The 12884-nt window shown below is 37.9% G+C and overlaps 1 protein-coding gene and 1 long non-coding RNA gene across 11 annotated transcripts in view; one reads left to right on the forward strand and one right to left on the reverse strand.

Annotated features, from left to right (window-relative positions):
* Positions 1-12884, forward strand: part of LOC140620840 (uncharacterized) — a 159231-nt gene that overhangs the window by 134081 nt on the left and 12266 nt on the right. Inside the window, exon 9 of one of the 2 annotated variants that reach the window (XR_012020570.1) lies at positions 9234-9602. The exons of the other annotated variant lie outside the window; for it this stretch is intronic. This is a non-coding gene — a long non-coding RNA (uncharacterized lncRNA). The remainder of the gene's footprint in view (positions 1-9233; positions 9603-12884) is intronic. 2 annotated transcript variants of the gene reach the window in all.
* NHLRC2 (NHL repeat containing 2) overlaps positions 1-12884 on the reverse strand; it is a 64987-nt gene that overhangs the window by 15033 nt on the left and 37070 nt on the right. For 8 of the 9 annotated variants that reach the window (XR_012020563.1, XM_072805240.1, XM_072805236.1 and 5 more), the window contains 5 exons: positions 9487-9586; positions 6523-6754; positions 5776-5898; positions 4423-4632; positions 3236-3455 (listed from right to left, as the gene is read on the reverse strand). Coding sequence is in view for 7 of the 9 variants with exons in the window: in XM_072805240.1 (XP_072661341.1) it covers positions 3236-3455; positions 4423-4632; positions 5776-5898; positions 6523-6754; positions 9487-9586 (885 nt within the window). In the remaining 2 variants the exon portion in view is untranslated. Of the gene's footprint in view, positions 1-427; positions 628-3235; positions 3456-4422; positions 4633-5775; positions 5899-6522; positions 6755-9486; positions 9587-12884 lie in introns of all 9 variants that reach the window. The other variant, XR_012020564.1, reaches the window with a different exon arrangement.

The raw sequence follows: 12884 nt of genomic DNA on the forward strand, positions 1-12884 counted from the left end.
ATATGAAACTCCAAAATAATCTAGGGTATATAAATGTATGTACAACTCTGTGGTGACTTTCAAACTCAAGATAATGATGACTTATTAAATAGCCAAAGGTAAAAACTAAAAAAATATATTTTTAGAAACAAGTAACACTGCATAGATTATTCAGATGGGCTCAACAATGTAAATACTAAGATTTTGTCTACCTCATTTTAATACATAATTCTTCTTAGATTTAAATACACAGATTATGCCACAAGTCTAATAAACTAAAAATCTTCAAGCTTCTCATATCAGAATTTTTTAAATGTCTTTATTCACATAGTGCCACCTCTCAGAAGGAACGTCCGTGTCAGGTTGAAGAAGGATATGCTTAAGTAGACATTCAACTTAAAGCAGGGTTAGATATTAAGTGCCAACATTTGGAAAACACAGGACATACTTTCCTGCCATCTTAAACAGAAGATACAGAGCACAGTCTCATGACTTCTCAATGACTCTGGCCATCTGTACAAAATTCAGAATGAAATTCTGTATGTACTTTTTAGTTTTTTTCTTTCTTTTCACCTCAGGATGAGTCAACAGAGCATCCGCCTTTATTAGGCCTCTCCATCTCCCTTCCAGTGTACTGCTTCTAGTTCTCTGATGATTGAAAAATCAAATTTGAGAAAAATATGTCAAGTCAGAGTAAGGAGAAGGTGAAAGTTTAAATCTAAAGAGTTAAGTGAAGAGTTTTTAAACCATTATTTTAAAATTCTCTTTAAAATTCTTTGCAAAAAAAAAATTCTTTGCTTACTTCTGTATTGAAGACTATTTTTATTTAATATTTGGATTTACTAGATAGCAGATTAGTAGGGAACTTCTTATATTTTAAACCAAAACAGGAAACCAATTATGTTATTTTAATGTCTAGTTCTAGAAATAAAATACAAAGTTTCTTTGGATATTTTTCAGATACATCACATGTGTGATTTGTGATGTTATAATATGCCAGGGGTGCTTTTATACTGCCTTTTTGGAGGGAGGGGTGTACTTAAAATCTTCACATGTGCTGACCACTTGAAGACGATATTGACCAAAATTTAGTTAAAAATAGGTGTTTTAAAAGTCTCTAAATAACTGGCCAAGAAAACAATCTTTCCTTTAATCATAGGTGTACAAATGTACCTTATAAAATAATTTTCAAAAGCCTTAAATTTTTAGAACTCTTGTCTGAAAGCTTATTCGCCCATATACAATAAATATGGAACCACTATTTTCGACAAGTGATAAAATAGTGTTAAGGTGAAGTAGTCTGTAGAGAAAATTCCTATCTGTATTTTGTATTCTAGTAGCTCATTATTAATCTGTGTGTTGGACCAAGTAGACTTGAATATGTTAATTCTTTTTAAAGATTTTATTTATTTATTCATGAGAGACACAGAGAGGCAGAGACATAGGCAAAGGGAGAAGCAGGCTACTCTTAGGGACCCTGATGTGGGACTCAATCCCAGACCTGATCCCAGACCCCGGGATCATGCCCTGAGCTGAAGGCAGACACTCAACCACTGAGACACCCAGGCATCCTGAACATGTTAATTTGTCAATATCGTATTTAAAAAACCAATCCACTGCTCTTTAATTACACACAGAGAGATTCAATTAACAGTAATCTCCAGGGACACCTGGGTGGCTCAGTGGTTGGGTGTCTGCCTTTGGCTCAGGGTGTGATCCCGGAGTCCCAGGATTGAGTCCCCCATCGGACTTCCTGCATGGAGCCTGCTTCTCCTCCCTCCTTCCTGTGTCTCTGCCTCTCTGTGTGTCTCTCATGAATAAATGCATAAAATCTAATAAAAAAAATACTGATCTCCAATTGATGCAGTGTTTTCAGACTAAAACTCAGGCCCAACAGTGATCTACCTGGGACTGAGGTGACAAATGGCCAACATTTGAGTACTCTCCTGTCTACGGAGCTGGCTCCAGACGTCCTCCTTCTCATCTGCAGAGATCAGCCCTCTCCCTTGGGGGGTAGAGGGTGCTTTCCCGGAGCTCATCACCCCAGGGCCAGGCTCCCCAACTCTAGCCAGCAGTTCCTCCTGGCTAGACCACCACGATCTCCCTTCTCTGGGTCTGTATACACAGCGAAGCTGGGCCTGGAGAGCAGTGGATTGGTTTTTAGAATACGATATTGACAAATTAACATGTTCAGGATGCCTGGGTGTCTCAGTGGTTGAGTGTCTGCCTTCAGCTCAGGGCGTGATCCTGGGGTCCGGGATCAGGTCTGGGATTGAGTCCCACATCAGGCTCCCTGAGAGGAGCCTGCTTCTCCCGCTGCCAGACCGGACAATAGCAGCTACCCTGAGAAAGTAGCAAGGTAGGAAGAAGGCAATGAGCCTGGGTCTGGGTTAAGGCACTAAAGAAGTGTGTGAGAGGGTAGGAAGGGGGTGGGGTGGGAGGAAATGGAGACTGAGAACATGTGAAAGAGCGTGGGAGACCAGGAGAGAGGAAGGTCATTTGACACAAGAAGTCAGCATTTAGTTCTGGACCACTAATATCTTACTTTAAAGTTGCTGTCCACTCTATCAGAGGGGTTGGGAAGCACTGCTGTCAGGCAAACAGCAGACTGATTTCTTCTTATAAATTAATCAAGAGCACACAGGGATTCAAATACACATTCAAATCTCTACACAATTTACAGTCACTGAATACTTTGAGAATAAACTCGAAAAGGAAGTGCTCTTAGCTTAAACGACTACAAATTAGCGAGTAAGGACAAAGGCTCTGCCTGCATTCTGATCACAGTGATTCATTTGTATTCAATTACATATCCCCAAACAATGTTTTATTCTTCTACTTGGATGGCATCCTTTTAAGATACGGTTTTGGCATCCATTTTCTTATAGCGAGCAAGTAATGGGGCTTGAATTCTAACCTCTGGTATCACTAAAGAAGAAAATGTAGCTTCAGGCTTAATAACTGGTAAATAAAGTCCTTTTGAAATAAAATGAACAACAATTTGAAAGCTCTAAAGCACTTGATAGATGCAGATCTGGAAAAGTAAAAGATAATAGTAAAACAATAAAAAAAAACTGAATTGGAAAGAACCTAAGTTACTTCAGTTAAAAGAGTATGTTTTTAAAAATGTCCTACTCAAGGGGAAAATCAATTTCATTCTTTAGAACAGACTCTGAGATATAGATCACTGTATTACTGGAAGGTACCCTGGTAAACACAATTTCACACATGAATGTTTGCATGATTATTCTCATACCTTCAGCTGTTAGAAACCAACAACTGGGTACTCCTTCAGTCAACTTTGTTCCTGATGGGAGGTCTAATCTTAGCTTGAACTGGAGAGTCTGGCCTGGAGAGGCAGCCACTGGGGAAAGTCTAATGTTTGGAGCAGATTTAGGTAGTTTGGGTAATGTCTTCTGTTTCTCTACTAGGAATGGGCCATCTACCACAGCGTTGTCTGGTCTGGAGACTGGGAGCTAGGAAAAAAGAAAATCTATTAATTAAAGAACAAGTAGTTTACAGTAATTATAAAGAGCTTATCTTTGAACCTTAGTAGAAAAATGAGGTTCTCTGTCAACGAAACTTAATTGCATTCTAGCCTGAATTGGAAATGTGTCTACTTACACATCCTGATTATTTTATAGGTTCAGAAACACATTTCATCCTATCAAAAACATTACCATTACTAATGAAACAGAGCTAATAAGTTCATCATCCAGTATGCTTATAGATAGTATGAAATTAAAGTAAAACTTTATCAATTTAAATGTAGGGGATATAATTCCACTTACAGGTTTCACTGCCGAATATAAGATGATGTATGTCAGGAGAAAGGACACTTATATTTTAAAATAAAGATACAGACTGCCATCATAACATTTCTTGGGAATTCCTAGAATTCTAGAAAAAAAACTTTTTTTTTTTTTTCTTCAAATATATCAAGAGGTAGCTTGAAAATTTTGGGAGACTAAATTGATTATAATGCATTTAAATTTCTTCCAATGTTATTTTCAGTGTGTTGAGAAATGTGGCTCCTAGAGTTTCCTTGGGGAGATTATTTGGTAACAGATTAATGTGTGATCTTTGTTTCCTATGGTGAATCCAAGAATCATTAAAAAAACAAAACACCTGGACAACCCAACCCATGCAATATGTACGTGCAGTGTGTATATGTCTATACATTTTTTTCAGACATTTAAACACAGATGAAAATTCAAATTCTCTCCAACTTCCAGTATCTTAAACACTGTCATCACAAATGGAATTTTTATTTTAACAAGAGCAGGGCATCTTGGAAGGAGGCTGTCACTGACTACTCTACGTACACGTTTCACTTCCAAGACTGGAGATGATTTAACCAAAAGTACCTCCTCCTGTGCTATGAGGACTTTAGTAGCATTCTCAAAATGATACTCTTTAAACTTATACTTTTAGATTGCTTACCACAGAAATCGTTTTTGTTTCTAAATCCATCACTTTAATTTGATGATTATTGGTGTCTGCTACATATAATAACTGGCCATTATCTCCGACACACAAGCCTCCTGGTTCATTAAAAGTTGACTCGGTAAAGCTGGAAGTGATAACATTACTTGCATCTCCAGTTCCCGCTAATGTTGTGCAGTTTTTTGTTTTCGGATCCACAGCTTTAATCTAAAAAGAAAGAACAATGCAATATGTATCTGAAGATCAAACTCATGTTAGTAGTATAGAAAAGTGTAGTGAAAACAAGCCAGAGAACTTGAGTGCCGTTAACATTCTCAATAAATCTCAGAAAAAGAGGAGGCATTTCCAGGGCACCTGGGTGGCTCAGTCGGTTAAGTGTGCCACTCTTGACTTCAGCTCAGGTAGTGACGTGAGATCCAGGCCTGAGTCAGCCAGGTTCTGGGTTCCATGCTCAATCACAGCAGGGAGTCTGCTTGAGATTCTCTGCCTCGCCTTCTCCCCTTTCCCTCCCTCCTACTCACGTGGGTGCTCTCTCTCAAATAAATAAATCTTAAAAAAAGGCATTTCCATATTTCCTTGAAAAGTCAATCATTCAAATTACAGTCTCAGGGGAGATACTACATTCTGAGGGCTAAAAAACTACGTAAAACACCCAGTTACATCTTATCTCCCGGCAGCAATCTCTGATGAAATTATTTCTGGAATAAAAAACAATTTTAAATGTTATTCTTTTTCCTTACAAAGAGACACAGTTGAACGGACTTTCTTTTTCACGAGCATCTAACAAGGGCTTAGAATTGGCCGCTTATGTTAAACCTAATGACTCCCAATTGTGCCTCAATTATGTTAATTTATGGTATCATCACAAGGTATTAACATTTTCCACTAGTTTTTACAGAAAAGAAAAATGCAAGAAAAACGGCAACAGTTGAATAATCTGTGCAAGAGACAAAATTGGAAATGCTGTTGAAAATGGAATTATTTGCTAGCAAGCACTGCAGCTATGCAACAGCTCAAAATTATTCCTTTGTTAGTTAACATATTAATTTCCCTGCCACCTGCCATCTTCTTATTTACCCCATTACTAGGCAGCTTTGATGCACCACAATGCACAATTTTTTGCTGTAGTCAGAGGCAATTTATTTAGTCTCTTCCTCAGCTCCGAGTGCCATCATATCCTCTTTGCAACGAAAGGACTAAGAAAAGAACAGCAAAGGCTTGTACATAGTTGTCAAAGACTGTTACTCTTCTCTACTTTAAAGTGGCAGTTGGAGGAGGCTCACAGAACTTTCAGCTTTTTAAATGCCACAGATAAAAAGCAGGGTATTCTATAATTCTGTTAAGACTCACCTTGTGATTATAAGAGTCTGCCACGTAAAGTAAATTCCTTTTCTTGTCCCAAGTTACTCCAAGTGGGTGCTGAAGCCTGGCATTGACTCCTACTCCATCAACATCACCAAAAGCAAATAAATTCTTAAAAAAAAAAAAAAAAGGCAAAAAAAATTTTAACTTAATTTTTTAAAATTAAAATTTTTATAGTGCTACAGAATAGGGTATAAAGTAAAAAGACTATATATGCTACTTAAGCTAAAGGGGAAATGGGTCTGATTTCATATAAACAGGCTTGGGTATTTGATTCAGACAAGAAAAAAATGACAGAATTTTGAACCTGTGTTAATTTGTGGGACTTGGTAGTTTTACTCACATTAATACATATCTGGTCAGGAACAGGTCAAGTCTACTTATCTGGTGCTCTTTCTACCCTACTGTCAAGTATCTAATTTACATTTTCCTCCCCCCTTGGTAATCAATATCTTATCCTTCTGTTCTTCCTGAAGCCTTGACATTTGGGTAATCAAGTACAGTCAATTGACTTTTCATAGATGGTTTTATTACTTGTGTTTTTTTTTTTTTTTTTTTTTTTTTTTTTACTTGTGTTTCTTTATATTCACATTTCCTTTGGCCTGACTTCCACTTTAACTTATGAACAGGCCAAGAACTGGCTCTCCTGAATTTTATTAATTCTTCACAATTCGAAATATGCAAGCATGGTTAAGGGTTTGGGCATAGCATGCAAAAGTGATTTTCATGTATTACCATGGGATCTCTTTCTCCTCCTACGAGGTGTTTCACTGCTCCGTCTTTCAGTGACACAGTTCTCACTGTACTGCTCTCACTGTCTGCGACAAACAGGCAGCTCCAGGGATCTTCGGGAGCCAGAGAAAGACCTGAAGGCTGGGCAAAGCCTGCCTTGTGAGGATATGCGTTATTTCGGTTCTCTTCATTTCCGCTTCCAGCAAACCGAAGGCAGGTTCCTTTTTTCAGCTCACTAAAAAAAGCCAAGTTCATAGGTGGAATCAGCAGCATTATGTTGTGTCCAATTTAGTTATTATGAATGTAAGTGATGAAATCGGTGGTGATAAACATTGTTAAAAAACAGACTCGTGACCTTGACCTCAAGTGTGCAAGTCAGCTTTACTTTCCCTTTAGTTTTTCTAAATCATTAACTTATTCACTGTGTTGGGACTTTTTTTTTTTTTTTTTTTTACATACACAAAATTGCAACTATTCTCAATGGCCAGATAGGAAATCCCTGACAAGAATAATGATTATATCATTGATTGGATAGTTGTGTGTTTTTTATTTTTATTTTTCCCCTTCTACAAATGGCCAGAAATAGTACATCTGGATTCCACCTTAACTTCTTACAGGACCATTATGCTTCTTTAATCAACTGTAAAATCAATTTCTTAGATACAATAGGGAAATTTCTATTTAAAGGAATTTGCAATGATTCTTTGTAATAGAAAGTTTTACACTTTGGCTTCTAGGTTTATGCTGGAGGAAGTGGAAGGAAGATGCAGTGGTATGCTGTGTTGAGGGAGGGGAAGAAGCAGACTTAGGATGCAAAAAAAAAAAAAGTATGCAAAATAATGAGATGACATATGTATCATCTCCAGCAGGCAGAAGTCTAAGGTGACCATCAATCACTTACTCACTGATATGTTAATGCTAAGTTAGATGGAGAACAGGGGACAGAGGCAAAGGAATATAGAATGTATAAAATATGGCCACTTATTCAAAAAAACAAAAATGTAATCAGAGAAATACATATGATATCTAATTTGCCAAACAAATGAAAGGTAATTAATGTGAATCTTAATTTCAAATAGGAGTTTCCTTAATTAAATAAAAGAAAGAGTGGGAGAAAAAGTAACTTCTAAAATGTTAGGACTCTACCACTGGAAGATCAGTAATAAAGATCAAGCATCCTTAAAACTATGATACATGTCCATGTGATCCAACTGGACATTCTCCTATTATGAACAAGAGTGACAACTCTACTTATTTGGAAATTTAGCCCACTCTTGACCATATAGGTCGAAAATAGCCATCACTTGAACAGTGTATTCTGGCCATCTCTGTTACTTCTTTCTACTGTTTATAATTATGCCTCATGTTAATGTCTCTGGTCACCTCACTGTTCAGGCTACTATCATCTTTTGCCTGGAGATAATCATAGCCCCCTCACTGCTATCTGTCTCTAGTTTTGTCCCAGTCCAAATGCTGCCAGTGTTCTCTCAAAAACACAGATCTAATCATGTCGCTAGCCAGCTCAAAACTTTCCATAAAGGCATGCAGAATAATGTTCACATTTCTTAAAAGGACATAAAAGGCGCTTCACGATGTAGCTTTTACTCACATCAGTGGCGTCATTTCTGACAGTGGAAATGACTCGTGTCATTTCTGAGTGGAAAACCTCCACTCTCCCTAACTCCTACTCCTCTAAATGGTTTTAGTTTAGCAGCTTCTTCCAGGAAGCCTTCTTTGATACTTCATATTTTATTGGTATCAGGTATTCCTCTTTTTTACATAAGGGACAATTTTACTTTAAGGGACAGTCTAGTAGGAGGAACTAGTTATGTAAGCCAGTAAGTGCAATCAGAAACAGAGAGGGGGAAAGAGAAAAACTTATCAGGGCAGTTAATGTAACTACATAGGGAGTGTAGTGAGATCACAGAGAAAAGCATGTTCAGTTCTACCTGGAGTGTTAGGGAGAAGAGGTAACGCTGTACAGAAAGGATAAAAGAAACTGCGCAGACACATTATTTTTTCATCTTTATATCTCCAACAGTGGCAGCAAAATTCCTACATTTGCTGTATAAATCAGGCATGAGGCTGAGCTCTTCATACATACTATTAATTTTCTTTTATTTTTTTATTTTTATTTATGATAGTTACACAGAGAGAGAGAGAGAGAGAGAGAGGCAGAGACACAGGCAGAGGGAGAAGCAGGCTCCATGCACAGGGAGCCCGACGCGGGACTCGATCCCGGGTCTCTAGGATCACGCCCTGGGCCAAAGGCAGGCGCTAAACCGCTGCGCCACCCAGAGATCCCCATACTATTAATTTTCAAAACAACCCTAGGAAGTGGATATAAATAAAGAAACTGAAGCCTGGAAAGTTAGATTGGCTCTCCTAAGCTCCCAGAGAGTAAGTGGCAAAGGTAGGATTCAATCTCAGGCACAAAACCTGAGCCATTAACCACTCTGCCACACAGTACTTAAATGTTTATATTCATAAGCAGGGATGTGTGAACTGAATGTGAAGGGGTGAATGGCCACCAAACATTTCTAGTTCTCTCTCTGGAAGCTTGACAGGACTGATCTTCACACGTTCTTGGAAGTTAGCAAGGGTGGTTACAAGACTTACTCAGGTTGATGAAATGTAAGTAAAAGTGATGTGTGTCACTTCAGAGTAGAAGCTTGAAGAGTCCCTGAACTACTCACCACCTCTCCCTCTGCCAGGATGACTGGTAAAGCTCCAGGTGGTGGCTGCTTCATCAGCCTGGTGGCAGAAGAGCGCTTCCCAAAGAACCTATGTGACCACTCACATAGGCAAGAAGTGAACCTTGTCTGATGCTCCTGAGAATCTGAGCTGTTTGTACAGTACCAAAGCTCAGCACATCCTGACTAGCACAGAGGCACTGCAAGAACGGAGACTGGAGAGGGAGTTCTGTGAACTCGTGTTGTTAACCCAAAGAAAGATACTGTCGCTTACTTTTTCTTTGGTAGTCTGCCACAGTCCAGGAGCAGTGCCCATATCTGATGAGTCCCTGCCATGGCTATCCATAGAATGTCATCTCCTCCGACCTCTGAACCTTTATAAAATAAAAGGTAATGATTATATATGTATCTCGTTAATATCAATATTCTACATGTTTCAGATATTTAAAAAATGACAGCAGTATGTTTATAAATCATATTTATAGTTTTAAGTTGTTTTTGAAATTTTTCCATTTTCTTTGTGAAAGGTTTCTTTCTTTAGATTTATAAATTACATGTAAATTCACAGAAATCCAAAGTATTCTTAATAGCAGGATGTCCCTCTGCATCTCTGGGCACAATGTTTTTAAATATTTGATTTCTTATTTGAGAAAATAAGTTGACATATACTCTCCACAGAAACTCCACCAGTCAAATACCTAGCAGTAACCACTGAAATCATATGCTTTAATAACAGGTTTTTGAACAATTTTGTTTTTTAAAGATTTTATTTATTTATTCATAGAGACAGAGAGAGAGAGAGAGAGAGAGAGAGAGAGGCAGAGACACAGAGGGAGAAGCAGGCTCCATGCAGGGAGCCCAACATGGGACTCGATCCCGGGTCTCCAGGATTACACCCCGGGCCGCAGGTGGTGCTAAACCGCTGCGCCACCAGGGCTGCCCTTGAACAATTTTTCATGAAAAAACCGTATCTTTCAATAGTGTAACAAAAATGTATTCCCATTAGGGCACCAAGCTGGCTCAGTTGGTAGAACATGCGACTTTTGGTCTCGGGGTCATGAGTTTGAGCCCCATGTTGGGCATGGAGCTTACTTAAAAGTAAAATATTAAAAAAAAAAAATGTATTTCCACTACAGGATTAGCTAAACTTAGATACACATCACAGTTGCTATTTAAAAATCCATTGTTTAATTGGCTATGAGGCTTTTTCCAAAAAATATAGTTGACATGCAAAAAAGTTAAGACTACAATATATTACAATATAAACTACAATATATAATTGTTTACTAAAACTCATAAGTAAATTTCTACTTTCTTAGATTGATATTACAACTTACTACAATGTGACAAGGCTCTATTTCTCAAATTATTTCTACTGTTAAAATATTTATTTTAATTTACAGGTACCTGGCTGGCTCAGTGGAGCATGTGACTCGATCTCAGTCGTGAGTTTGAGCCCCAAGTTGGGTGTGAAGCATACTTTAAAAAATATATCTATTTTAAACTGTATTCTGAAGCGACTTTTATATATAATTGAGAATTTTTAACTAAAATATTTCATCAGATATACCTTATGCTAAAAGAAGTATCTTGGTAAGGCCATCTTATTTGTATTTTCTTTAACTTCAAGTAGTGTGTGTCCAAATGGAACTTTTCTTCCTTCAAGTGTATTACCTTCAAGTATCTTTCAATTTAACGACAACAAAAATAATATTGACAGTTCTCAATAAATTACGGTTGCTATGTGCCAAGCACTTTATAGAAATTATCACTCACATTTTTCTCAAATACCCACAGGTACTATGACTAGGCCTTTTTTTTACAGATGAAGAAACTGAGGCCTTAGAGAGGTTAGGTAACTTGCCAGGACCCCAGCACTAGTAAATGAACTGGAATCTGACACCAAGCAGTCCGACAGAAAAAATCTGTATCACAAGATGCCTCTTTTTCTGTGTTCTTAATTGCTGTCCTATGAAATCTAAGGGAAAGTATTTCAATTTAATTTTTCACAGTTAAGTATTTTTATCAACAAAAATTATATTACAAGTGACAAGGGCATCCATTTGTTCTGGGGACTCAGTCTCTGCTTAATCACCTTGTATAGATCAAAAGCTTTTGAAAATTATTTATTTTGCTCCTGCCATGTGAGGACAAAGTACAAAGGTGATCCATAAGCCAGAAGAAAGGTCATGCTGGCACCTTGACCTTGGGACTTCTAGCTTCCAGAACTGTGAGAAAATAAATTTGTTTTTAAGCCACCCCATCTGTGGTATTTTGTTATGGCAGCCCAAAGTGACTAAGACATTTTCCCTGAGAACAGAAATGAGACAAAGATATCTGCTATCAACACTTTTATTTAGCATCATATAAAAGTCCTAATTTGTACAAGAAGAAGCAAAAAATACCCCAAAAGGAATAGAAGTAAAACTGTAATTATTAGAAGATGACATGCTTTTAAAGCCTCTACCTTGCCAAAGGAGAGCTGTGTTGGTGTATAGCTGAGTGAGAGACCCCATCAGTTCTCCAGACAGACCAACCTAATTCAACCAGGATCTACTATATGAAGGCCAAACTTCATAGTAGCAAAGTGTGAACAGTTTGTTTGGTTTTGCTCTCTGTGTACTTATTTCCTTTAGAAGCCTGAGGAATGAGAAAAGGTATAGAAGCAAAGGCTGTGTCAAATCAGGATTTCAGGGTCTTGGGATTCCCCGTGACACGATGACAATGATGACAGTGGGAGGGGAGGGGGCAAGAATGATGACCATCTAGAACACTTCTTATGTTTAAGGCACTGAGCTAATGACCAAGCACCTTACAGAGATTATTTCCTTTAACAACTTTAGCAAGTCTTACTCTTATCATCTCCATAGAAAAGGGTTAAATAATTTGCTGGAACTCACATGGCTAAACCTGGACTAGTTAATCTATTAGTGAGTCTGACTCCAGATTATTAGTGTTCTGATCAGAATGAAGAAACTACAGAAGTGAGCCTGGGTTCTTTTGGTCAAGTCCCTGCTTGGCCTGTTGCCTTCCTCCTCCTCCGCCTGATGGATTTAGCTCATGCTTGAGGCTCAGAAGCAAGGATCTGATCAAATCTAACAATGGCTCTCTATTCCAGGATGTGTGCCTAGGTTCACTCCTGTCCTTCCCTCCCTGTAGCCTGTGGAATAGCCTATGTCTGAATAATCTCTTACCAGTATTTTTTCCAATCCCTTGCCTTTCCATTTTTGGGTTGTTTCAGCTTATCAGCAGCTCTTTGTGACTCACAGGATGAAACTCTATATTATAGCAAATACTTCTATGGTCCTTTTTCTATGTGCCAGGCACTATTCTAATTTTTGCAATAAGCTTTTGAGCTAGATACTATTAATATCTTTAAATGAGGAAATTGAGGCATAAAGAGACTAGGTAATTCGTCCAAAGTCACACAACTACTAAAATGTAAAACTAATTAGATCCCAAAAGGTCTGGCTCCAGTCAATGCTACGCTGCCTCTCAGGAAGTTTTTACTTGGCCTGATCATTTCACTGAGGGCTGAAGAGTTTGTTCTTGCAGATAAAATGAGAGTTAAAAAAAAAAAAAGAAAGAAAAAAAAAAAAAGAAAAAGGGAAAAGGGAAAAAGGTAGCCTGGCATTTATAATGTCTACTAAACCAACAAGAATCATATTAATA

The sequence above is a fragment of the Canis lupus genome, chromosome 29 (assembly GCF_048164855.1).
Source record: "Canis lupus baileyi chromosome 29, mCanLup2.hap1, whole genome shotgun sequence".
NCBI lineage: Eukaryota > Metazoa > Chordata > Mammalia > Carnivora > Canidae > Canis > Canis lupus.